This window comes from Lotus japonicus, chromosome 1 (genome assembly GCF_012489685.1).
Source record: "Lotus japonicus ecotype B-129 chromosome 1, LjGifu_v1.2".
In the NCBI taxonomy this organism is placed as follows: domain Eukaryota; kingdom Viridiplantae; phylum Streptophyta; class Magnoliopsida; order Fabales; family Fabaceae; genus Lotus; species Lotus japonicus.
The window spans coordinates 101,917,440-101,941,334 of NC_080041.1; the positions used below are offsets into that span (position 1 = coordinate 101,917,440).

The following is a 23,895-nucleotide window of genomic DNA, read 5'->3' on the forward strand; positions in this document are numbered from 1 at the left end:
TTTCGACACAAACCATGCTATTGATTTTCTACAAAATAGCATGTGAGAAGTCAATATCATATTTAAGTGAAAGTTATTTGAATCCAATGGTAGAGAAGAGTTCTTTTATTTTCGTCTAGCATTAATCATGTCATCTATCTTTTCATGTCTATCTCTCCTAAGAGATTATGTGGCTAAAATATAAAAGCATTCATTTTTAATATGAGATTAATTTATGAGTTTAATGGATATGCATTGTCAGTGTAAAATAATTTTACACAGACATCCAATCAATGTTTGCCACGTAGGAGAGAGAGAGAGAGTTACATTCATTTTTTATTTTAATTAAAATAAAAACATACTTGCTTATTTGGCGGAATTAAATTGAATGTTGACAATGCATATCCATTAAATTCTTAATTTCTATGCATTGACGATGTAAAAAATTTTACACAATCATTCAATCACATCTATTCATTTTCTATTTTAAATATCATTAAATTCAAAATTAATTATGAGCTAGTAAAATGAAGGGATGTAATTGCATGATTGTGTAAAACTTATTTACACTGTCAGTGCATAAAAATTAACCTCTTTCAATATTGTACATTTTGAAACCATAAATATCTTTAGTCTTGTCTCTATTTTAGTAATTTTATCCCTAAAAGAAGAAGCCACAGTATCATTTTCCGATCCTCCTGTCCATGATCTTCAATTCTTCAACACATACAAGTTGAAGAATACCCCAAGAACTATCACTCCACCTACCACTCCATAACACATCATAGCCCTGCCAAAACAAGGCCCACTACCAAGCCACTATACCCAACTGCATTTTCTATACAATATCGATATACCTACAAGTTGACAGTGAAGCCCGTAAAGATTACTCTACCTCCATAGACACAGTAGCAGGAGGACACTGCCATTGTGTCCAGCCATTCTTTGCTTCCTCTCTCTCTTCACCTCTCATCACTAGAGTCGCTCACTCTGTTCTTCCGAGGAAGCATGATGATGAAAATAGTGGTTTAAAGGTGGAAAGAAGACCTTCCAATGGGAAAAGAGAGGGGTGCAGCCCGTGCAGGGCAAATAACGAGCTTAAAGAATCTCAATATGACATCTCACAACATAAGAAGCTAAAGGATCATAGAAAATTGAGATTCTGCCAGAATCAATTCTCACTCTAACATGAAAAAACTACCATTTATCCAAGCATACAATATATTAATTTTACAACACGCAGGGGATAACATTAGTTTGTGGTAATTCCAACAAGTGATGTATCAAAATTGATGAAAAGGTATCCTTATGCTTTGATAGTTGCAAGTATATGTGCTTTTGAAATAGATAAGGCCTGTCTCAAAAGTATTTGCACACATGTCCTTCAATCAACTTAAGATGCACCCTGCTCTTAGCCCCATTAAAATTCATACGCGAATAGTGGCTATTTCACTTTATAGGAGGTCTTTCCTTTAAGAATATGAACTAGAACAACAGAAACCGATATTGTATAATAAAATCTAAAGTGCAAAAAAGCACAAAATGCATAAATCAAATCTCAAATTAAGTACCACATTCATAATGAACACAATTGGAAGTCAAAACTTCATTAGCACAGATGTTAATCAAAGTATTTTCTTATCCATGATAAACTCAGCTTAACTCTTAGATGTTAGCTTTTCTTTTGCCTTCTGAATCTTCAAAACCTTCTTCACAATTTTCTGCTCTTCAACAAGGAAAGCACGGATAATCCTGTACCAAGATTAAATAGTGATTCAATTTACCTTAATCAACAACAAAATTCAAGAATAACCTTCTGATGACATTATGATTACCATACCTTTCTCTAACAGCTCCTCCTGATAATACACCACCATATGCTCGGTTCACAGTCCTGCGGTTCCTAGACAACCTAGACCTCTTGTATTCAGTAGGTCTCAAATGTGGAATCTGCAGGTTAACTCTGGATTAGAACATCACGAGAGTAGAAGGAAGACAGTGCTCGTCAACACAACTTAGTAACAAGGAAAGAAAGAAAAACAGACAGAGAACACAAAAACTTCAAGTGGGCTAGGTTACTTGGTTAAGTTATAAACAAAGAAGAACAAGACGAGACAAAATATAGACAAAAATTATAAAGGAGAACAAGCAAGAAGAGTAGCAGGCAGTGGAGGGTCAAGGTCCTGCAGAGCATGGACACTAAAAACATAACAGAATTATCGAATCCACCAATATCCTTCCGATAAGCCCCATAAACACCAACACTCATTAAAGTCAGATTATTCATCAAAATGAAGATCTCACACTCACTCTCACAACCCATCTCAATCACCTAAAACAAATTCATATAGTTATAGACATATACCCCTAACGGAAATTAGATTCTAGAATCAGCTTAGCATCCAATTGAATGTGAAGGTAAAATAAAAAACAGCCCTGAAATTTTCAATCTCAAACATTTACCAGGTCGCGTTAAATTATCCACAGCATACAAATCATGATTTTTGGGGCACACAGTTTTTTCATAAATACCTCAGATCCTACCCCCTCACTAAACATTCTTTGTAACTGCACAAATTAGGTTCTGCACAATGAATCACTAATCCTTACTCTACAAAAGCCATATTCTTTATAAAACAAAAACACATGTTTGTAATCAAATTCCACCTCATTTATGTGCCCAAATAACAAAAAACAAGACAATATCATAGATGCATACCCCTTGGATCCTCTTGCCAGTAACAGGGCACTTGGGTCCGCTTGCTCTCTTCTTAGTGGTCTGGTACACCAACTTGCCACCTAAGACATACCCATTTCCAGAAATCAGCAAAAACACCAAACACCCATAACAAAATCGAATCTTGACAACAAACGATGAAACATAACATAGATCGGAACCAAAAAGAAAACCCAATTGCGGGTAAAGAAAAGCTTACCAGGGGTCTTCACAACACGGTGCTGGTTGGACTTGGTGGCATAGCCGTGGCGTCTGCGATACGTGAGCCTCTGCACCATGATGGAAGAAGCTTGGAACTATGGAGGGGCGCGTATGAAGAATGAAATGTGAAGTGGTTGATGTATGTATAAATGAAGGTTTCTCTCAAAACCCTAGATCTGATGGTTCTCCTTGCTTCAATCCATTGGGCCTCATCTTTTTATTATCTTTAGTACAAGCCTAATCATTTCCTTTAAGCCCAAACCAAAAGCAGACTGAGATGGTTTTTTTTGTATTACACATTACTTTTATTTGACCCAAAGTTAAATGAGCTTTGTAGAAAATATTTTTAGGATTTTCTGACTTATATTTACAAAATAATTATTTTGAGAAAATTCCATTGTTTGAGATATTTTTAATGAGTTTAATTTTAATGTATTGTCGGTTAAAACTTCTCTAATGCTCTACTTAATTTCACCATCTAGTCTTCCTGTTGTCAAGCTATGACAATTAGAGTAAGCTCACATAACTTCTCTCAGTGTTGTACGAGGATTATGCTAGCCTAATTCCTTCAAATAGGGTCCTTTACTGGATCACCTCAAAACTCTTAAGCAATCTATTGTTGAGCCTAGGAGGCTTGTGGGGGATTATAACGAAACCTTTTTTTTCCATTGAGGTAGTTCCTTTTGACAATCAGGAGAAAACAAGTTTCCATACATGATAGATAAGAGCAACTTGATGGATATTTATCCATCGGGAAATATATTCACTTGAGCTATAAAATGAGTCGGAGAACTTTAACAGATAGAAGGCATTCAACGAGAGTTTGAGCGATTTTAGTCTGCATCTATCTTGCACACTTTGGGCCAATTACAAAAGGAGTTGGATCACACTTTGGGACAAGAGGAGGTATTGTGGTGGTAAAATCCAAGGAACAATATGTGAAATTCAGTGATCGAAATACACAATTTTTTCTCACTCAAACCCTTTGTGAGAAGGAAAGAAATGAGGTGTATGCTCTGAACCTTCCTTATCGTACTTGGTGTGACGATGAAGAGGTGTTGAAAAATATTGAAACGAGAAGGAGTAAAGTTCTTTAAGAATCTGCTTTGTTCTCTGGAGTCTGAATAATGCTCAACCTCATGTGTTGCATAATCCTGGACTTTCGAGGCTGTTTATGGATGGGGCCTTGAGTAAACATGAATATGAGGAGGAAATTTGATTTGCCTTGTCTGATATGAGTTCTTCTAAAGTGCTAGGGTCGGATTCAGATGGGTTCTAAGCTATACTTTTTAAGCAATATTGGCATATCATGGGTGATGAGGTTTGGTGTGTAGCTAGTGAAGTTTTTGAGTTTGGTTCATTTGATCATTTGCTAGCTCAAACTCTCATTGCTTTAATTCCAAAGGTGGATGTCCCTACGAATTATGTAATTTCATGTACAAGATTATTACTAAGTCATGGCGGCTAAGTTATGTCTTTTTTAGCAAAACCTAAATAGGTCTCTTCATAATAGTTTCATTCCTAAAAGAGGTAAAATGCATAATGCTATTATTTTGCAAGGAATATTGTAAATGGTCCACATGAATCATAAAAGGGGAAGAAACAAAAATAGGGAGAAAGAAACAAAAATATTATTTTCAAGTTGGACTTGGAGAAGACCTATGATCCGAATGCATATTGATTTTATTCCTTTAAGATAAATTGCTATTTTTTCTTTCATTCAAGATAAAATAAAGGAGAATTATATGACACTTGCAATGAATTCAATTCAATTCGTTTTAAATTCATATAATCATCTAAAAAGATACTATGGCTGTATGAAAATTTTCTTTTCTATTTCGATAATGACATTCTAAAGCCTATGTACTAAGCTTGTAATTGACTACTAACTAGGAAAAAGTAAGAATGATGGTTCTACTTGTATCCTTCTGTTTACAAAATTGATCTTGTTTAATTTACTACGACACCATGCTAGTTGATCCGTTGTTATCCTTGACATGTTCAACACTCTCCAAACCAATTTCATATCCACTTGAGAGAAGAAGTAAAGCACTTGATCCGTCCCATCTTCATGGTGCTTTTGGAACTTCTTCAATATGCAGCATCCACTCCTCAGAAGCTCTCTCAGTCTCTTTTCCTTCTGCAAATCAAAACAATATATAACATTATAGAGAATAAAAGTAAGAATGACATGAACACTTAGAAATAGTTGTCGTGTGATGTCGCACTCATATCAAATAACATTTGTGTGGTAGACTTCTAATCATATTACTTACATGTTTTTTCAACTTGAGTTCTTTTAGAAATACAGAATTACAGATATACATATTGCAATATTTAGTCATGCGACAACATTTTATTATGTTTTAAATATCTCATGCTAACCTTTGACAGGTATTATAGCTATTTGTTTATTGTACTTCGAAGTAACCAATTAGATTTACGGCAAAACCTAGAAATTGATCGCGAATCCAAATGTGATTTCTATACTGCGTATGGCCGTGCCTAAGGGCATATTAGTAAGTGTCTATTGAAAATTGTATCAAACTTTTTTAATAAAACTTCTATAAAAACAATCATTGATTCACCTAAGATACGATTGTTTAACTCTCGGGTTAAGTAAGAAAACCTCTTCAAAAATATCAATTTTGTCTAAGATACGATTGTTTAACCCTCGGGTTAAGTAAGAAAACCTCTTCAAAAATATCAATTTTGTCTTCTGATCTAAAATTTATATTAGCATATGAATTATATATTAATTTTACTTGTTGTATCTCCTACAATTTTTAATATTTGCCATATATTGTGCATTTAATTAGTTATACGAAGTTTATGAGATGAGATATCTATGCTTTCTATATTTCAAAACACAACCTTTTCTCAAAAAGCAAAAGAAAGTTGATTCACATTTGACATTTAAAAATATGACTTTTGAAGAGGTTTACCTTTTCAAGCTCTGTTCGAATCTCCACTAGAAGTTCAGAATCTGAAGGGTCTTGTAGCTCTACTTGCTTTTCTCTTGCACCTTTCAAGCTAGATGCATCTTTATCGGCTCTTATAAAACGCCAAATTGTTCTGATTGATTCTTCCAAAACTTCTACTAGCATGCCGCTTGTGATGGCATCCTTATCAGCCTCTCTTTCTCTGTACTTCTTTTTATCCTTGGCGTTGTCTTCTGCAGACAATTATTTAAGTTAACTTCTACAACCATGAGGAACTGTTTTGGCTCATCTATGAAACTTTACATAGTTGGTCCCCCCACATAGTTCAAAAGGACCCTAACAAAGTGGAGTACAATAAAAGTAACCTCTCATTTCCATTTGAAAAAAAAAGACACTAACCAAATTTAATGTGTTTGTTTATATATTAGATTAGGTGTGAATTGCTTTTTCTCAATCCAATAAGTCAAATATCTCATTGAATATGCTTTCAAATGGAAACCAAACACAATCTGTGTACCTTAGTTTAAGAAGTGCTAAATAATTTCATTATGGATAGACCAATATAATTAAAATAAGTATGTTGGGAATTACAAAAAATTCTATGCTTGAATTTTTATAAACAAAATTATTATTCGTCCATCTAGGACAGACACCCTTTGAGAGAAGTTGAAAAACTACAATTAAATTTACTAGCATGTTTGGTTCCAAATTGAAATGTTCAAGAATCACTTCTGATTAGAAGCTAGAAAGTAAACATATCTTAACTTATGTCTAAACTTTAAAACCTAACATCCACTAGTTCCCCCCTCTTTTTTTCAGCACTTTTATTGTTTTAGAAATTTGGGATGATTTATCTATTTTTTGCCAGAGTATTGATTCATTCGCACTCTCCTTACTATCTTTCATCTCATTTTCACTCACTTTCTCTTTCCAACTCTCTTCTTTTCCTATCACATCACTCTATTATATCTCTCAATTCTTTATCATTTCTCATTTTCCTTCTCTAGTGTAGGTGTGAATAAAGTGTGAACCCTAAACTTATTGTTTTTGCCATATATAGAGGTATTAACAATATCTCTCACCTAACACCTCTTATTTTCACTAATTATAATCCTCATAAATTACTCCACCAATTGTATCATTCTCTCTAAGAGTATTTTAGTCCAGCTATATAGATTATCAAAAGATATAAGACTACATTGTTTCTCAATTAAATGTTCTCACCTCTTATTACTGGAACTTGAAGAAGATTCTTCATGGCACAACGATTCCTAGCATAATTTTCAACCCTCGGACACTGGAAAAGTTCATTCTCCATAAATCTTTGTAGAAGCACTTGGAACTGTTGAAACTCTCCAGCTACTTCATTGAACCTTCTCATACCGTACCCGTCAGATTCCCATAATTCCAATGCCTTTCCATATTCCCACTGAAGAAATTCCCAAGAAAGGCACAAGTGTCCCACATAAACCGTTTCCAAGTCACAGTACAATTCTCTCATGAACTTCTTCGTGGGGTCATGAGCTGCTTCAATTTTTCTACGTCTGTAAATGTGAAAGCCGCGTGGAAGAGGGAGAATGCTTGTGATTGGTGGAGAAGGGCTCTTGTGAGTTGAAAAGGATTGGAGTGGGTCCTTTGACTGTAGGAAACCTGCAAGTTTCCAAGAAACTTCAAAGGACAATTTTGTGACTATGATTGGAGACTTAAAAGTTAAGCATAATGTAATAGTCACTTCAACAATAATAAAAATATATTAGAAAATGCTAACGAGTACAATAAACTGCTCTGTGAATTGGAAAAAAACTTGACTACATCAACTGAAAATTGCTAGCAACACTCTTTTTAAAAATAGATTTCAACACAGATATTGGTAGTGAGAAAAAATGTGTTAATTTTTCAAAAAATAAACCAATCACAAAGAGTGTATTGCTAGCATTCCTTGTGTCAAGTTTCACCATTGAACCATTGGTCGTGTGTTTAATAATAAAGAAGTTAAATTAAATTAAATGAATAGTTAGTTGGCGAACCTTAACATGGTCAATTTTATTTTATAATTTAACATGGACAATTTTTTTATAAAGCCAAAATCAAGAGTAGTTTCTAGGTGCTAGAATTGATTATGGATCCTATGCTAGTAGTAATTAGTATCCTCATCACACTAATAGCATCAATAACATAACTTTTGTGGAGATTGCTTTCAAGGGAATATGGTTTTTTTTCCCTGTAAGGGAATCCTAAATTTACTGCAGTCTGAACAGTACACCTTCCTGCAGAGATTTTAGGTTTGAATGTTTTAGATCCCTTCCTGCAGAGATTTGGTGTAGTTTATAGTTCAACTATTTAAGTTTGAATGTTTTAGATCCCTTCCTGCAGAGATTTTAGGTTTCCTCGACTTGAAGTAATTCAGATCCCAAAAGAAACATGTGTTGCATGGTAGGAGTTGTTTAGCTTAAAAAGACAGGAAAAGGTCATATAAAAATTTGGTGGAGCATTACAATAAGTGCTAGGTCATTGTAGGGACTGATTTCTTTGGGAAATTAGGCAAGGCTAGCCACAATAAGAAACTGTGGGTAGCTTTAGTAAAACAATGACTCCTTCCAAGAAAAATGCACAATGAAAGAGTCCTAACACTAACTATGGCAGTCTTTGGGAAAAATGCATACAGATTACAGAATACTACTACTAGCAATCAAGGCTAGCTGGAATCTGGTATGGAGTATTAGCATTTATGTTATGCAATGTGCAGAACCAACATGTGGTGTAAAAAGCTGCTCAATCTCTTAATGCCCAACCCCCAATTCAACTTCACTTTCTTTCAATAACAAAATAGCACTGAAGGTGAGTACCCCCTACCCAAAACAATTCACCTAGAAAAAGAGACAAAAATAAATGTATTAATTGTCTCAAAATTCATTCTTGTGCCTGAAGATATTGGGTAATTCATGCTTTCCCTGTGCCCAAGCTAACCAGATTTAGTGGGTCCCTAATTACCTTTCTAGTTCTAATGGTTTTGCGCATATTCGGAAATACTTTTACAATTGAATTAATCCTAAAGAGAAACTACTGTGAGTAGCTTCTGGGTTAAAGAATTGATTCCAAGGAAACAAACAAATCCAAACATGTTATTAGATGAAGCACACTCACTTTGAACAAGGCAGTAAATCAGAAAATTTTGAAAACAAAGTTGCTTTAGAAATTAAAATAAATTTAAGGTAAAGAGTAGAAAACACACCTAAAGCATACATCTTCTGGTAATTCAAGATATCGAATTTCCGCATTCGTTCTCTGTAACTCTTGTAGAATTTTGGAAGCTCATTTTTGGTACTGCCATGCTGGAATTTTTCATCAATTTTCCATGGCTTCAAATCCTCCATTATCCTTGGAGACTCAGAATCCTCAAGGATGGTAGGTAAACCAGTTGCCCTAACCTTCTTCAGCTCCATCTTGAGCTGTTCTATCAAATCTTGATGCTCCCACAGTGTGTCAAACCGGTTAGAATCCTCAAGATCATTAGCTGTTAAATTCAGTGAATTGGGTTCCACAGAATTTTCAGGTTTGGACTTGATGCTATCTTGAAAACTGTCCCCTGAAGATTTCTCAAGCCTACACTCTTCTTCTATTTTTCCTAATTCTTCCATTATATCTTCATCTTCTTCAGCAAAATCATCAGGTTCATATCCAATATCCAAATTCTCATCCCAAAAGTCCAAATCTTCTTCTGTTAGCCCTGCATTTTCTTCTTCATTGTTTCCCAATGTGTCAATCTCAGTAGTGGTTCCAAAGTCCGTGTCTGATAAAAACCCATCATCCATAGAAGTGACAGAATCTGAATCAGAACTTGAACAAATAAAATCATCTTCTGAAAGAAAATTACGCGTAACAGGTTGCAAAGATTGTTGTTCTACAGATAACACAGTCTTGAGCTTCTCTAATGACACCTCCTCTTTGTGTACACTTTCTGTGACATTGTCATGATTTTCTGCATCAACAACCCCTTCACAATTTTCTGGCATGAGTTTACCCTCAGAATCATTGGTAACCTGATTCTCCAATGGAAACTCATCATTTGAATGAACATGAAACTCTTCAACAGTCAAATTTGCAGTCTCAGGTTCTTCCAAGAAGTGGCTAAAACTCTTGCCAGAGAAAAACTCATACTTGTTGGCACTTGCAGAAACAGTATCCCTCTCCACAAAATCACTACTTTCATGATAATCTCCCTTGAGTTCTTCATTGAAGTTGCAATTCCAACTCTGGTATTGGAACTTGAAAACCAGCTTACTTGTCTCCTCTTCTTCAAGGCCAGGATTCCCGCTACCATCAATAGCAGTTTCAGAACAACAATCTTTCATGGCTTCTGCCATTGGCTGGCACCCATTAGACTCAATTTCATTACTTTCATGTGATAGAGCATCAGAAAATGCCCCAGAATTTTCAGACTCCAATAAGGTATCTCTGGAAGAATCAGAAAATCCAGCTTCATCCTCAGTTTTTGGCTCAGAATGATTCAACTCAATTAGTTGATTTTCATGGGAAAATTTAGAAGAACAAACAGAGTTCATTGCTTCAGGGCTATAGAATCTGAAACAATAAAAAGAAAACAAAAAATAGATGAAGGTAAAGAATAGGTATTGAACAGTGTATTCAAATTTGTAATGGAAGAAAATTCAATACCTCATGAACACTTTGGTGAAAACCCAAAGAAACACCCCAAAATACCCAGAAAAAATTTCCATCTTTCTATGGAAAAAACCTTTCTGAGAACCCATACTCACTAAAAACCAAGAGGGTAATTTACACAAACATCTTGAAGGCACTTTAGAACTGAACCCATTCCTTTTGAAGCAAAACAGAGGAAGAAAAAACAGAGCAGGGTCATGCAAACTCTGATTTGTACTTTGAAAATTTTACAAAAAGGATTGAGACTTTGCACCTTGAAAGACAAGGATATAGGTACAACCCTAGAGTTATCACAGGGTGAATCTGATTCAGCAAGAGGGTGAAGTGTTACCTAATTGATGAGGGAAATTGAATGGAAAATCAAGAAAAGAAAAAACATAAACATGTGTGAGGAAAAGAACATGTCAGCAACTTGTGTTTGAGCTAATCTTTCGGTTGCGTAGAACCATGGGATTCTGTTGTGTTCTGTGTACCGTTATGAGATAGACTCGTGGGGATTTTGCAATTTTTCCATCAGGAGAATGAATCAATGGGAATGTTGTTGTGCCTTCTCTTTTATATCATTCATTGGTGTCGACTGACAAAACGATAACAAAATTGGGCTAGGTTGAATGTTTACGTCTCTCTATTTCTGTCTCATATATTAAACTTTCTCAATTTCAACTTGGGTCTGATGAAAGTTAAAAATCTCATAAAAATCTTTAAGACCGTTAGTTCAGTTGGCAATACAGCTGAGTGTGTGAGAAAAGCTCTCGAGTTCGAACTCCACACTATACACTCTGAGTGAGAGAGTCTTAATTGTGACTAATTTCCTAATATAAGAGCATGCAAAAATTAATCGGGTACTGGAAAAATAAACTCCTAAAAATGTGATTTTGAAGTTTTGACATAGGTTTCAAATAATTATTTTTTTTATCACTGCGGTTGACACTTGTTTGTATTTTATATTTTAATCTTCTGCAAATAAAACAAAAATATATTAGTATATTGTTTCCTAGATTTGTAAGGTAGGGGGAAGTGGATGTAGGGTGAAAGTTCATATTTCACACCTCTTGTTTTTCTGGTCAATGTGAAATTGATGGGTTAGAAGAACAATTCAACCAATTGGGCTTGGAAAAAGACCACAATCTTAATTTTTTTTTTATTACTAGTAATTAATAAATAATATTAAAGAACATTTTTTTTTGAAAAGTTCATGTGTACATAAACCGGAGGATATACCAACATGTGATTGGTTCAAGTCGTACATGATTGATTTTCCGAGTTTAAGTCTAGTGAATGAAAAAAAAACATTATTTTGAGAGTTAGCCCTATTATAATGTGAATTTTCTCGATTCAAACAAGATTGCGCCTCTGAAAGAGGACACATGTCTTAAAAAAATTGGAGTGGAGGACATAATTTTCCTTTGTAGCCAAAAAACTGGAGGACATAGTGTTGATCATTATTAACCAATCGGAACTAAGAAATATTGTTTCTTTTATTGCTATCTTAATTACCAAAATATTGAAATTTGATTTAATTTTAATTTAATTTAAATGTAGCTTAAAAAAGGAGCAGAGTCTTAATTTAATTTTATTAAAAAAAATTATTCATTTAGAATTTAAAGATTTTTTACAAGATCAGGTTTTAAAGATTTGAGAAAGTTGTACTTTTATTTCATTGAAATGTTAATTTTATTTAAAATTTGATTGTTTGGTAGTGTAAAAAATCTTAAAATGCCCATACATTAAAATTAAAATCTTCTTTAAAAAAATTAAAATCTAAAATTACTATGTAACAAATAATATAAAAATCATATCAACGAATAGTTTATTTTTTTGAAATTCATACCAACGAAGAATAGGAACTAAGGAATATTGATAGTTTATTGCTAATAAAAAATATTAAATGCTTTTGACTTCTTTGACCTGGCTAATAGTTGAGCTAAAACTATGTAACACATTTGGCGGTTGAGGTACCTCTGAAATGTATGATCCTCATTTGGCTGGCCTACCTAGAAGCCTTTCCCACGAATGCGTGTAGGTTCCGGCAAGGCATGGCTTCTACTGCATCATGTGAGGTATGTGATGGTGGAGAGGAGACGACGCTGCATTTGTCTTCGTGACTGTCCGCAGGCAAAGAGGATTTGGCGTCGCATGGGGTTCGATGTTACGGGGCATATGCTCGCGGTGGGGGATGCTAGAGTGTGGTTGAGAGAGCTTCTGCGTGACTCCAGTCCTCGTGCGACGACGATGATCTGGTGGGTGGGATAGCAAGGAACGCTTGGTTTATGGAGTAGGTGAATATTCCGATGTAGTTCCTGGAGATTAATATCGCAGCGATGACGTCTTATTTGTCCAAGAGCTATGCATCCCCTCTCGATGCGCCTCAAGAAACTCCAAAGCTAGTGGAGTGGACATCGGGCTTAGCTAATTGTGTGGTATTGAACGTGGGCAGCGTCAAGGGCAACCCTAATCGCGAGGGATTCAGGGGATGCTTTAGGAGTGATCTTGGTCAGTGGATGGTGGGTTCTTTGATGACTCCAGAATCCTGCATTTGGAATTTCTTGCTCTTTACTATGGTCTCTCTTTGGCTTAGGAGCGTGGATATCGGGCTGTAAGTGCCAATCTGACTCGATGGATGTCGTGCACCTGGTGGAGTCTAACCCGTCATCACGTCACCTGTTTGCTTCACTTGTGTGGGATATTAAGGACCTCTTGAACAGACCATAGACAGTGGTGCTTCAACACACTCTTAGAGAAGGTAACGCTTATGCAGACTTTCTAGCAAAGAATGAGGGGAATCAGAGTGAAGATATTGTGGTGACAGAGGACCCGCTTGAGGGGTTAGGCTTGTTTTTGCTGGCGGATGTTTTGGGGGTCTCTTCGTTGAGGCCGTAGTAGGGGCTTGCCATGTTTTTCCTTTTTCCTTTTACGAAATGTACCCAAAATATACTTTTAGTTTCTACATATTCATAAATGAGTGATTTTAGCGTATAAGTTTAATATGTCAAATCAATTCCGGATACTTTCAAAATTGATTAAGGTCGTGTTTGGGAAAACTAATTATTTAAGCGCTTATACAATGAGCGCTTATTGTATATAAGAGCTAATGGCATAAGCGCTTAAATTTCATAAGTTATTCGCTTTTGGTAACACAAATTAAAAATAGACTATACAAAATCAAAGCATTTGAATTCGTTTTTCCATAAGCACTCATCAGTGGCTGAGAATAAAAAATTAGAATTAGAAATTCAAAACAAAAGAACTTCAATAAGTAAAATCAACATTTAAAAAATTAAATTTCAATTGTTCACCTTATGAGGAGGAATCAATGGGATTAAAAAATTGCAATAGTTAACCTTATGAAATTGCATCATTCATTCGTTAGAATATCCCCAATTGATTTCCAAAATCTCAATCCATGACAATCACTTAAACAAGCTTAAGCTTCTAACAAATTTGGGCCCTATTGGTTGTTCCAGATCGTCTGGGTGACTCCACCTCGATGATTGTGTTGTTGTTTTTGGCACTTTTTCTTCCTAGGTTTGGTGCGTTGGGTGAACAAGAATGTCTTGGTGGGAGACAGAGAATGAGGAATGTCTTTGGTTCGAGTGGTTCTTCACTGGGGAAGCAGTGTTGTTAGAGAGTGAAGCAAGGACGATAGAGCAACATTTGCGGCGGAAGCTTGTTGAAAGGTTTTTACCACACGTACTCTTAAATCCCTTTTAAGATTCAATTATAGTACAACAAAGGGTTATATCGTATCCACAGAGAATTGGAAATACAACGTCGTTCTCTAGCTAAATAACTTTAGCAATGAGTTTAACAAAATGTTTGGTAGTTTGTTTTGATTCTAAGAAGTCACAAGAGCATGTAAAGGTAGGGTAAGCGGAAATATAACAGATTTAAATCAAGAGGAGAAAATTGTTGGAATTGGTGTTCACCGATTGACTCAAATGCATTCTAAGATTTCATACATAAACCATGTCCTATGATTGGTTTCATCATATCATATCTTATCTTACTACACGGTCTCCCAATGCGAAGATTATCGTCTCACTAGATCAACCCCCAATCTCTTGATTTATTAACAAAGCAAAAAGCTTTAAGCATGGATATTGGTTTGACTAATGATCTAATCCTATCTCTAGATCTTAGATTCATTAGATGATATCTACCTAGGTCAGATTCAATTAGCTAGATCTCACTATACTCGTCAAATCCATGTACATGTTCTAGGTGATTAAGACAAAACAAGCATTAAGAACGAGGTAAAATCATTGAAACCATTCATAGAAACAAGATTTGTATATAGAAATCAAAGTTGATACATCAAAGCCCAAAGGCTACAACCAATCCCAACAAAAAAGAACTTAGTTATCCATTTTCATGGATGCTCAAAAGCTTACAAAGAAAAACGATGAAGAAGACGTTGATCGGCGGTGGTGCGGCGTCCTCAGCATGTCTCCAGCTCAACGGACGATCAACCAGCCTCAAAGCTCCTTTCTTTCCTCCTTGGGTCGAGCTCTCTCTGTTTTCCTCTGTTCTCTCTTTCTAAAAAACGAGTTCTCTTTATTTTAAAACTGAAGATATCCTTTTATAGTGTGATTCAGCATCTGCGCTGGGCGCTGGACGACATTTTTGGGCTTTGGGCGCCCAATTACTTCACTGATGGGTTTCTATAACCGCCACAGTTGCTGGGCGGCCACTGACAAGCGCTGGGCGCCCTGCTGATTCTAAAAATCTTCAAGTTTCATGAAAATATGCATTTTTCCTTGAGAACTTCAATCCTACATCTTAATTTGAGAATATAATCAATCATTAAACACATTGAGCTTAATCTTCAATCAATTAACAAGTTTCAATCTAAAATAAGGAGAACTAATAAGGATTTCTCATGAATTACTTAAGGTAAGTGTCTAAATTGTGTATGAAAACTAGGAAAATATGACACTTATCAAAACTAAACAAGCAAGTCTGAAGTAGAGAAAGAAAAAAATTTGATCTGTACACCTGAGCTTACTCAAATACTGAAAAGCAACTCCTCTACAGGTTACAGATCTTCAATCCAGACCATTAAAATTTAAGTGACATTTCCTATTGTCAAAAACCAATAATTCATACCTACCCACCGTTGAGTCATTTTTTTAGCTACCCACATTAAATGAACTCATAATTTATTTCTCAAAACTTACTTTTTCGGCTCCTTGTAAAATCATGAAGCATAACAAAATAAGTTTGAACTTTGAACTTTTTTTTGGGACAAAGTTTTTGAACTAATTATTTTGGGCTAGCTTCGTATAAATGGGTATTTGGCCCAGTCCAGCGGGCTGATGTACTTGTTTGCACCGCTTGATTAAATTTTTTTGAAAGAAAATATTTAAAAAAAGGGTTAAGAATCGCTTGATTATTGGTTCTGAGTAAATTCAGTGTTTGAGATTTTTTTTAGACCAAAAAGGTTACTTGAGTGGGCTTATGGTTCATTCTGTTCCAAGATTTATTTATTCGAGTGCTACTAAATTTGATTTAATTACTAACACCATTAATAATTTGGTATATTTGAATTTATTTAGTATCATATTTTAAGGGAGTATAACTAAAAATCATTATTTTTTTGGAAAGCAAAAATTATATTGAATTCATATAGGGTCGAGATGTAAACCCTCTCGACAAAGGAAAAGTACAAACCCAACAAAGAAAGGAAAACAAAATACAACCCTACAGTATAACAATAACGATCATGCCAACGAAAATCAACAATAACTATTTTTTTTTTGTTCTATCTTCGATAATTTTCTTTTGAATTGGTGAGTGCACTACGAACTAAATGAGTTGACGTAATGATTTAGCACTTCGTCCCTTAAGTAAGTAGTTAAGGGTTTGATTCTTAACTCTTGTAAATGGAAGAAACTCATTGGCCGCTCCTTGCTGCTTAGTACTGGTCGTGGAGTGAGAAATTAGTCTCATAACTATCCCGACTGTGACTCTATTAGGATACTTTTGTTCATATAAGAAAATAAGTGAGTTCACTACAAAAAAAAAAAACCAATTTTAGTGGCGATTATTGATCATCACCTTGCTAAGGTGCCAAACTTGTTTGTGAAAGTTTTTAACCAACCATGGGCCTTGAGATACTAGAGGCAATTACTAACAGTTTTAAACCGCCTAACATTTCATACATGTGATTTGTTTAAAGCCGTCCCAAACAAGCATGTGTGCCACTTAATAAGGTAGCAGTCATGGTGAGGGTTAGTGAAATATTTCGTGGTAGTGATGAAACCACCATTAATTGTAAAAATAGCCGCCACTAAATTTCATTTTTGTTTTTTTTTCTCAGTGTTGCGTATAATTATAAACCAAATTTAATTTTTTGATATTGACATGGTATAGTCTACTTAGTCTTTTACTTCATATATTTTTTTAGTGTTAATTAATTTCTACATGTTATTACAGTTGATATTGGTAGATAGCTGACTTCATTAAGCATTTGATTGAAAGTTTAATTTTTATAAGCAGTGTATATGAAGAAGAATTATTTCCTCGCTGAGGAATTAACACTTCGGGATGGGTTGATTATGACTTAGAACCATGGCCACCGGCAGGTTTTGTGTGAAGTGGATTGTGCATGTCTGATTACGGTGTTGAGAGGTGGCGATCGTTGGCGGCTGCATGACCATGCTGATGTTTTGGGAGCGATCCGCGAGCTTCTTAACAGGAATTGGCAGTGTACGCTGAATTGGATTAATAGGGACGGTAATGGTCCTGCTGATTGACTTGCTCGTCATGGTGCTTTCTCTCAAGTCGCGGGTGTCAAGGACATTGCTGCTGCTCCTCCGTACACTACAAGAAAACAGGGTTTTGGCGGCGGTTAAAAGTAGGACCGACGGCGGTTAAAACCGCCGTTAAAAATCACTCCCGGCGGTTGGTCATCCGCCGCCAAGTTGAGCGTCGCGGACATATTTACCGGCGGTTGGGTTAACCGCCACGCAATCTGCCGTTAAATATTTTGCGGCGGTTATAACCGTCGCCAAAAGAACTGGTTTAATGCTATTAACTGGTAGGATTAACGGCGGTTTGAACCGCCGCAAAAGAACTTGAATATTTAGGGGCGCTTGTAACCGCCGCCAAGTACCTTCCTTCAACAGATGTAAACTTGGATGTTGCGGCGGTTCCAACCGCCGGTAACATAAAATAAGTTATCTATTCTTTGTAGACCTAGCGGCAGTTGTAACCGCCGGTAAAACTCCAGAAAATTAACATTGTTTTTCCTTTTTTTTCCTATTTTATTTTTTAACCTGCTTTATAATTTTCGTTGCATATTAAATTAATTAACAAAGGGAAAATGTTGTGGCAAAGAAAATTCATTCAACCGCCAAATACTTGCATAAATATATATATCCATCTATTTTTCACAATGAAGCTAAGAGTGCTTAACACAAATCCAAAATATAAGTTATATATGTTCCACAAAATGCACATAACATATATGTTCCACCAAAAGGAAATAAACACAATGGTATTTTCCACACATGGTCTACGAAGTTCATAACATGAAAATTTCTAAATCTAAATAGTCTTTTGTGATGATGTTCCTTGATCTTCAAACATGACTAGAGGAGGAAGACGGCCTCGTTTCTCTCGGTGATTCCAAGTTAACAACCTGAAATTAAAAAGAAATTATAGAGTAAGTGAAAGCTATACTAGTTTTGGTGTTTAAGTTTTATGCCTTGTAACTCATTAAAATCATGTTCTATGGTGTTAAAGCCACTTAAAATAAAGCCTACATATTCTGAAAGTGGTGAGGATTGAGGAGAATTCATAGACAAAGACTAAAGGATTTCAATAGAATAGAACATATTTATCATACTTGAAGGGTCTGCTCATTGATACCGCAACAAAATCAATCAAACAATCATTTACAAAAACTGCATGTCCAGAAAAACTTTTGCCAAAATATATCCACCAACTTCATAGCTCATATGTTCAAGTGGGGATGCAAAGACCACATATTCTATTTCAGTAACTATGTGCATATATGATGCATGTGCAATTAAGAAACTAAGTACTATTATATTGCTCAGCAGAGACATAGTGACCACTTCAGATTTATTTCCTAAGCAAGTTTATACACATATGACATAAAAATAAAAATGTTTAGCAAATTTAGTATAAAATTCTTTACCCCATTTTTTTTATGAACTTGCATAAGAAAAGCAAGTTGTTCCTTCAAAACATCCATCTCAGCAACTTGTGCTTTTAAAGCATCAACTTCAACAACTTTTTCCTTTAGAGATTCAATTTCAGATTGCATTTTTTCAATCAAACCATCATTTTGAAGGGTTGACCTGTTGAAGCTAGGTATAGTGAGCTGACTTGGAGTTACTCCAAGTCCCATGCCACGTACATATCCAGGACGTTCCTTCCCAAAAGTATCAACAAAGGCTTCATTCTCAGAAGAACAATTTTCAATTGCGGTACGCAATTGGTCCTGCATATAATGTTGAACAGACACATATGAAGTGTACCAATCAGCCATAGTGATTAAGTTTCCAATGACAATTCGAAATGACTAATAATAAACTATACGTACACATTTGAGTCTAGCCTCATCATTAACATAAGTTCCATCATTCTTTTGATGAGAAACAAGATACATGTCTGCTCTACTATATGGTCGTCCATCTTGCAACTCCTAAGTTTTTGCACCATATAAACAATATCCATACATTTAATTCATGTTTCTGAAAATTTCAAATACCAACAAATTGAGTAAGGATCAGAATTTCATACCAGCTCATCTCTCTTTCTTGCTAGTGACTTTGATCCCAGTGTATGAGGGATCACTTGTTTAGCTCGATTTGCTGCATTTTTTTCAGATATTTCCTACATTATTAACAAATACAATGATCAACCAATCATAAAATAAGAAAGAATAAGTTCAAAAAAATGAATGGATTCTTCTTACCCTTTGTTTATCACTTAGCTTGTGCTGCACAAAAAGTATCCAATGATCTGGCTCAATCCCTACTGGGGGATTCTGAATATTTTGTGCCATAGAAACTTCCCAATCATAATTCTCAAGGAACAGTTCAGATTTGTTGTCTCTCCATTTCTTCCCCAAACTAGTTAAGATAAATTTTCTATGATCATCATCATTTACCACGAATTTTTCCTTCAACAAAACATTATGAAATATGTTAGAACTTCAAACCATAATACATCAAATGCATTCGATTAATTAAAATTAGTACCTTGATGGTGGCATAAACACTATCCTTGTAGTGATCAGGTACTATTTTCCAGTTCTCATACACTATTGGAAAATGGGAAAAATTGCTCGCCAGAAGCCCTAAAGCTTGACCCAATAAGCCACCAGACTCTCCTACTGGTTGGCTACGTGAATTCCACTGGGTTAGTATCCTATTGGGAGTTCTTGTAGACAAGACATCAGCTGCTCTTAACTTTGATGGAATAATATGACCATCGGGATCTAACACGACATGTGAGCGAATATGAGATTGCAATAGAAGTATAAGATCAATAAAAAACTGAAGTTGTATAAAAAAAGTGACATACCTATGACATTCACATTCCAACTAGCATTTTTAGGCTTTCTTTGAGTTGAGGATGAAGCTGCAACTTGTGGCCCATCCTGAGCATTTGCATGTACCTCATTTGGACTGGTTGGGTTAGTTTGAACACCTTCCTGAGATGATGATCCAGTATTTGTTATCGACGCACTATGATTGCTGCCAACTTGTGCACTTGGCAGATTCATTTGTGAAGAGCCAGATTGATCATTAGGTGTTGATAGACACCTACGACCACGAGTATTGGGTCTACGAGTCATACCTGCAGAAAATTCAAAGTAGTTGCACAACTATACAATCAAAGATTGAATACAATATGATCAAAGAGACAAGTTTTGAATAATACAAGGTCATGGATGCATTTAAACAGTCATTGAATTAAAGTAAAAATTTAAACAGTCATTGAATCAAAACAAGTACGCAACTTTCAAAATTACACCCATAGTTATCATGAAATTAGACATCATCCTCATTATCAGAGCTTAAATCATAATCAATGATGGGTATGTCTTCAGGATCATCATCTGTAGTCATTCTTGCCAATGGTATGTGATTTGTAGCATCAGAGAAAACTTGTTCCAAATTTTGTGATGGGTATGTCTCATCGGATGCCATAATTTCTTCATCTTCTCCCATCTCATACAAGTCTCTTGGCTTCAGATGAACTGGTATGCTCCAACCTTGATCATTTTCATCGTCCACATAATATACCAACTGAGCTTCAGAGGCCTTAATATACGGTTCGTCATCTTCATGTGCTCCAGTATGTATTAGTCTTCCAAAGTTGATAGACACAAAACCCAATTTATCTGTCTTTAAGCCTGTTTGGTTTGTAGTATTAGCCCATTCACATTTGAACATGGGTACAGTGAAACCATTATAGAAAATTTCAATGATTTCTACCAATCTTCCATAATAAGGCACCCCTCCAAACCTCATTTGAGAATCACTACTGCTTGAGTAACTTCTTGTTCCAAACATGCCATAAACTCCACTATTCTGAGTTTTTAATAACTTGTCTCGTGCTAAGGTTCGAAATTTGTATCCATTGACATTAAATGCAGTGAACTTTCTAGCTTGGTTAAAAGGACCTTGTGAGAGACTAATAAGAATATCTTTATCTGGTCCGGAAATAGTGTCGAGATTATTTCGGATCTACAAGTCACACCACACAATGTTAGTCACATTCCAATTAAAATATAAACGTTAAATACGTACACACAAACACCTACACGATTAGAGAACCAACGAACAAACTCTCTGTGAACCTTCTTGTCAACCTCAGGAGTATTCCTTGTACCACTCCTTAACTGCCTTCGTACAATAGCTCTAAATTGCCTATTCATTTATATCATGTTAAATACATGAAGGAAAAATTTAGTGATCAATCCAAATGAAAGATCAACTTACTGAAGATAGGAATCAACTGCTGGGCAGTTTGTCAACACGTGCCTGTGAGCTTGTAACTTTTCCATGTGTGTAAGAGTGTAATTAGAAGAGCTACCAACTGGCCTCCCAACATTAGGAAATAATTCAGCTGCACGTGATTGAGATTGTATATGATTAGGCTCATCATCAACACGGTGAGGTCGATTCCATCTTGTCTCAATGTTATCTAAATATCTTGAACAAAATGTAAGAATCTCTTCCATCAGGTAGCCTTCTGCTATGGAGCCCTCTGGCCTTGCTTGATTACGTACATAGGATTTTAGATGTCCTAAGTACCTATAAGTTAACCCAAAGAAACGTGATTTAATAACCATATATGTTAGCAAATGAAAAACAAAAAAATATTGTAACACCCTTTTACCTTTCTATCGGATACATCCATCGATAATGGACAGGACCTCCAAGCTTAATTTCCTCAACAAGATGAACAACTAAGTGAAATAGATAGATTAACTAGAACAGGACTCAACGATGTCAAATCTACAATTGTTACTTGCAAACTCAACAAGTTTATGAGCTCAGGAGAGCTTCTTTACTACTTTACATTCTCAGTTGACAAAGCATTGTACTTCAGTAGCACCATATTTGAAAACCTAAAGCTTCCTACTCACTTCAGTGAGCTAACCTTCATCATTTTCCCAGAATTGAAAAATTCATAATCAAGTCATTACTACCCTAACCCATTTCATATATGCATATTCATATATCAGACATTGCCTATGAATTTGTAAAAGAGAAATAGGAAAAAAAACTACAAGAGAGATTGGAGAAACCCTTACCTTCTCAAGAGGAACAATCAAGCCAGGGGAGAATGTGCCTTTCCTCCTTCGTGTGAGAAACCAGAATCACTATAGTGGGTCTTGTTCCCCAAATTCAAAGAGAGGAGAGTTAGGGATATATGTTGTGAGAGAAATCTAAGAAAATTTGAGAGAAAGAGATGCAAGACATGTGAGAAAGAGAACACACATACCAGAACCGTGAGCAAGAACTGAGAAAGAGAAGCAATTCGTGGAACTGAAAATCGTTGAGCTTGAAGATGAGCCCTCACGATGACAGAACCGTGAGCAAGAACTGAGAAAGGAGCGTGAAGGTGACAATCGATTCGCGGAAGAATGAAATTTAGGGCCACATTGAGCGGAAGAAGGAGCGTGAAGGTGACATTGAGCGGAAGAATGAAATTTAGGGCCACATTGAACTGAGAAAGTGAGGAAGAATGAAATTTAGGGAGGGAACTGAAAATCATTCGCGGGTTTAGATTGGAAAATCGATTGAGGGAAATTAGGGCCGGCCCTTGGCAACCGTCGATAACAAGGAGTAATTTTAGCAGTAATGTTAGCGGCGGTTGTAACCGCCGCCAATAGTACATTTTTAAAAAAGGATCGACGGCGGTTGGCTATCCGCCGCGAAATAGTGAGTTTTAAAAGGGACCGACGGCGGTTTGCCCAACCGCCGCGAAATTTTGGCCACTAAGTTGCTATTTTGGTGTAGTGGTAGTTGGAGTATTTCCTGTTGAAGGATAGACTAGTCATGCGCTAGTCCCCTGCTTTCTTTCTTTTGTTGTTTCGCTTTTGTTAATTTTCCGATGTACAAAAAATAGGAATTATTTATTAAGACAAATAAACTCACTTAATGTAATTTCATAGACGTGAATGGATTAATCTCATGCTACCGAGGCATACATTGATGAAAAAGAAAACAATTTTAAACCCTAAAGTTAAACCGTGTGCTCAGTTACGCATGAAAATTAACTGCTGCTTGATTTCTTTGATCAATTAAAGTTCAATAGATCTTATAAAAAAAAAATTAAAGTTCAATAGACGAATCTAGAGAGATTGACACTTAGAGGTACTTTGAACCTCTAGTACGCTCACATTTATATAAATGAACAGCACCTGGGGCACATACTTAGTCTAGTGGACCAGTGTATGGGTGCCTACTCTTCTATATGTCATTTATGAAATTTAATATGAATAATGCGTTTCCAACGTACTAATAGTTATTGGGTGTTTTGTTTTCCATTACTGATTGCATGACCCGTAATTGTTCACCAGTCGACATCCATGCATTGCATTCATGGTCGCTAAGCAAGATAGTGAAGTCAACTCATTAATTAATTAAGGACAAAAGTTACTTAGGCACCGTTTGTTTGTTGTCAAATGAAAACCTAATTTTTTTAGACAATCATGCTTGAGCCGAATAAAATCACCATGACTGACAAAACTCTTCCTACCAAGTATCTAAAGCAGTTGCGTTCTCAAAGTCTCGAACTAAAAACATTTTCCAATTAAGTTAGAACAATCTTATGCTAGTTGATCATCTACACATGCATTTGATG

At 35.7% G+C, this 23,895-nt stretch overlaps 3 protein-coding genes across 4 annotated transcripts; all 3 read right to left on the reverse strand.

Annotated features, from left to right (window-relative positions):
• Nucleotides 1–1,465: 1,465 nt before the first annotated feature.
• Nucleotides 1,466–3,073, reverse strand: LOC130728510 (60S ribosomal protein L34-like). The gene is made up of 4 exons (XM_057580008.1): nucleotides 2,916–3,073; nucleotides 2,699–2,778; nucleotides 1,820–1,929; nucleotides 1,466–1,731 (listed from the first exon to the last, which is right to left on the reverse strand). The coding sequence occupies exons 1-4, from the start codon at nucleotides 2,992–2,994 to the stop codon at nucleotides 1,638–1,640; spliced, it is 363 nt and encodes a 120-aa protein (XP_057435991.1). The 5' UTR covers nucleotides 2,995–3,073; the 3' UTR covers nucleotides 1,466–1,637.
• A 1,606-nt stretch (nucleotides 3,074–4,679) lies between these two features.
• On the reverse strand, nucleotides 4,680–11,119 carry LOC130728508 (uncharacterized). 2 transcript variants are annotated; one of them, XM_057580005.1, is made up of 5 exons: nucleotides 10,534–11,119; nucleotides 9,092–10,440; nucleotides 7,084–7,527; nucleotides 5,863–6,092; nucleotides 4,680–5,057 (listed from the first exon to the last, which is right to left on the reverse strand). In XM_057580005.1, the coding sequence occupies exons 1-5, from the start codon at nucleotides 10,626–10,628 to the stop codon at nucleotides 4,803–4,805; spliced, it is 2,373 nt and encodes a 790-aa protein (XP_057435988.1). In that variant the 5' UTR covers nucleotides 10,629–11,119; the 3' UTR covers nucleotides 4,680–4,802. The 2 variants fall into 2 exon arrangements, with proteins under 2 accessions (XP_057435988.1, XP_057435989.1); XM_057580006.1 differs by having other exon boundaries at nucleotides 7,084–7,509; nucleotides 10,534–11,118.
• Nucleotides 11,120–18,121: 7,002 nt separating this feature from the next.
• On the reverse strand, nucleotides 18,122–20,371 carry LOC130715413 (uncharacterized). The gene is made up of 7 exons (XM_057565512.1): nucleotides 20,098–20,371; nucleotides 19,773–20,011; nucleotides 19,487–19,693; nucleotides 19,312–19,404; nucleotides 19,112–19,213; nucleotides 18,722–19,009; nucleotides 18,122–18,181 (listed from the first exon to the last, which is right to left on the reverse strand). Exons 1-7 carry the CDS (start codon nucleotides 20,369–20,371, stop codon nucleotides 18,122–18,124), a joined length of 1,263 nt encoding a protein of 420 aa, XP_057421495.1.
• Nucleotides 20,372–23,895: the final 3,524 nt, after the last annotated feature.

What these genes read in the sequence shown, in the direction of transcription:
- LOC130728510 (XM_057580008.1), bottom strand. Translation starts at nt 2,994, where the DNA reads ATGGTGCAGAGGCTCACGTATCGCAGACGCCACGGCTATGCCACCAAG. An exon ending in CTGGCAAGAGGATCCAAGGG is followed by an intron (nt 1,930 to 2,698) that starts GTATGCATCTAT and finishes GTTAACCTGCAG; the next exon opens with ATTCCACATTTGAGACCTAC. An exon ending in GGAGGAGCTGTTAGAGAAAG is followed by an intron (nt 1,732 to 1,819) that starts GTATGGTAATCA and finishes ATCTTGGTACAG; the next exon opens with GATTATCCGTGCTTTCCTTG.
- LOC130728508 (XM_057580005.1), bottom strand. Translation starts at nt 10,628, where the DNA reads ATGGGTTCTCAGAAAGGTTTTTTCCATAGAAAGATGGAAATTTTTTCT. An exon ending in TTCACCAAAGTGTTCATGAG is followed by an intron (nt 10,441 to 10,533) that starts GTATTGAATTTT and finishes TTATTGTTTCAG; the next exon opens with ATTCTATAGCCCTGAAGCAA. An exon ending in TCAAGTTCCAGTAATAAGAG is followed by an intron (nt 6,093 to 7,083) that starts GTGAGAACATTT and finishes AATTGTCTGCAG; the next exon opens with AAGACAACGCCAAGGATAAA.
- LOC130715413 (XM_057565512.1), bottom strand. Translation starts at nt 20,371, where the DNA reads ATGACTCGTAGACCCAATACTCGTGGTCGTAGGTGTCTATCAACACCT. An exon ending in GTGTTTATGCCACCATCAAG is followed by an intron (nt 19,694 to 19,772) that starts GTACTAATTTTA and finishes GTTTTGTTGAAG; the next exon opens with GAAAAATTCGTGGTAAATGA. An exon ending in AGCTAAGTGATAAACAAAGG is followed by an intron (nt 19,405 to 19,486) that starts GTAAGAAGAATC and finishes TTAATAATGTAG; the next exon opens with GAAATATCTGAAAAAAATGC.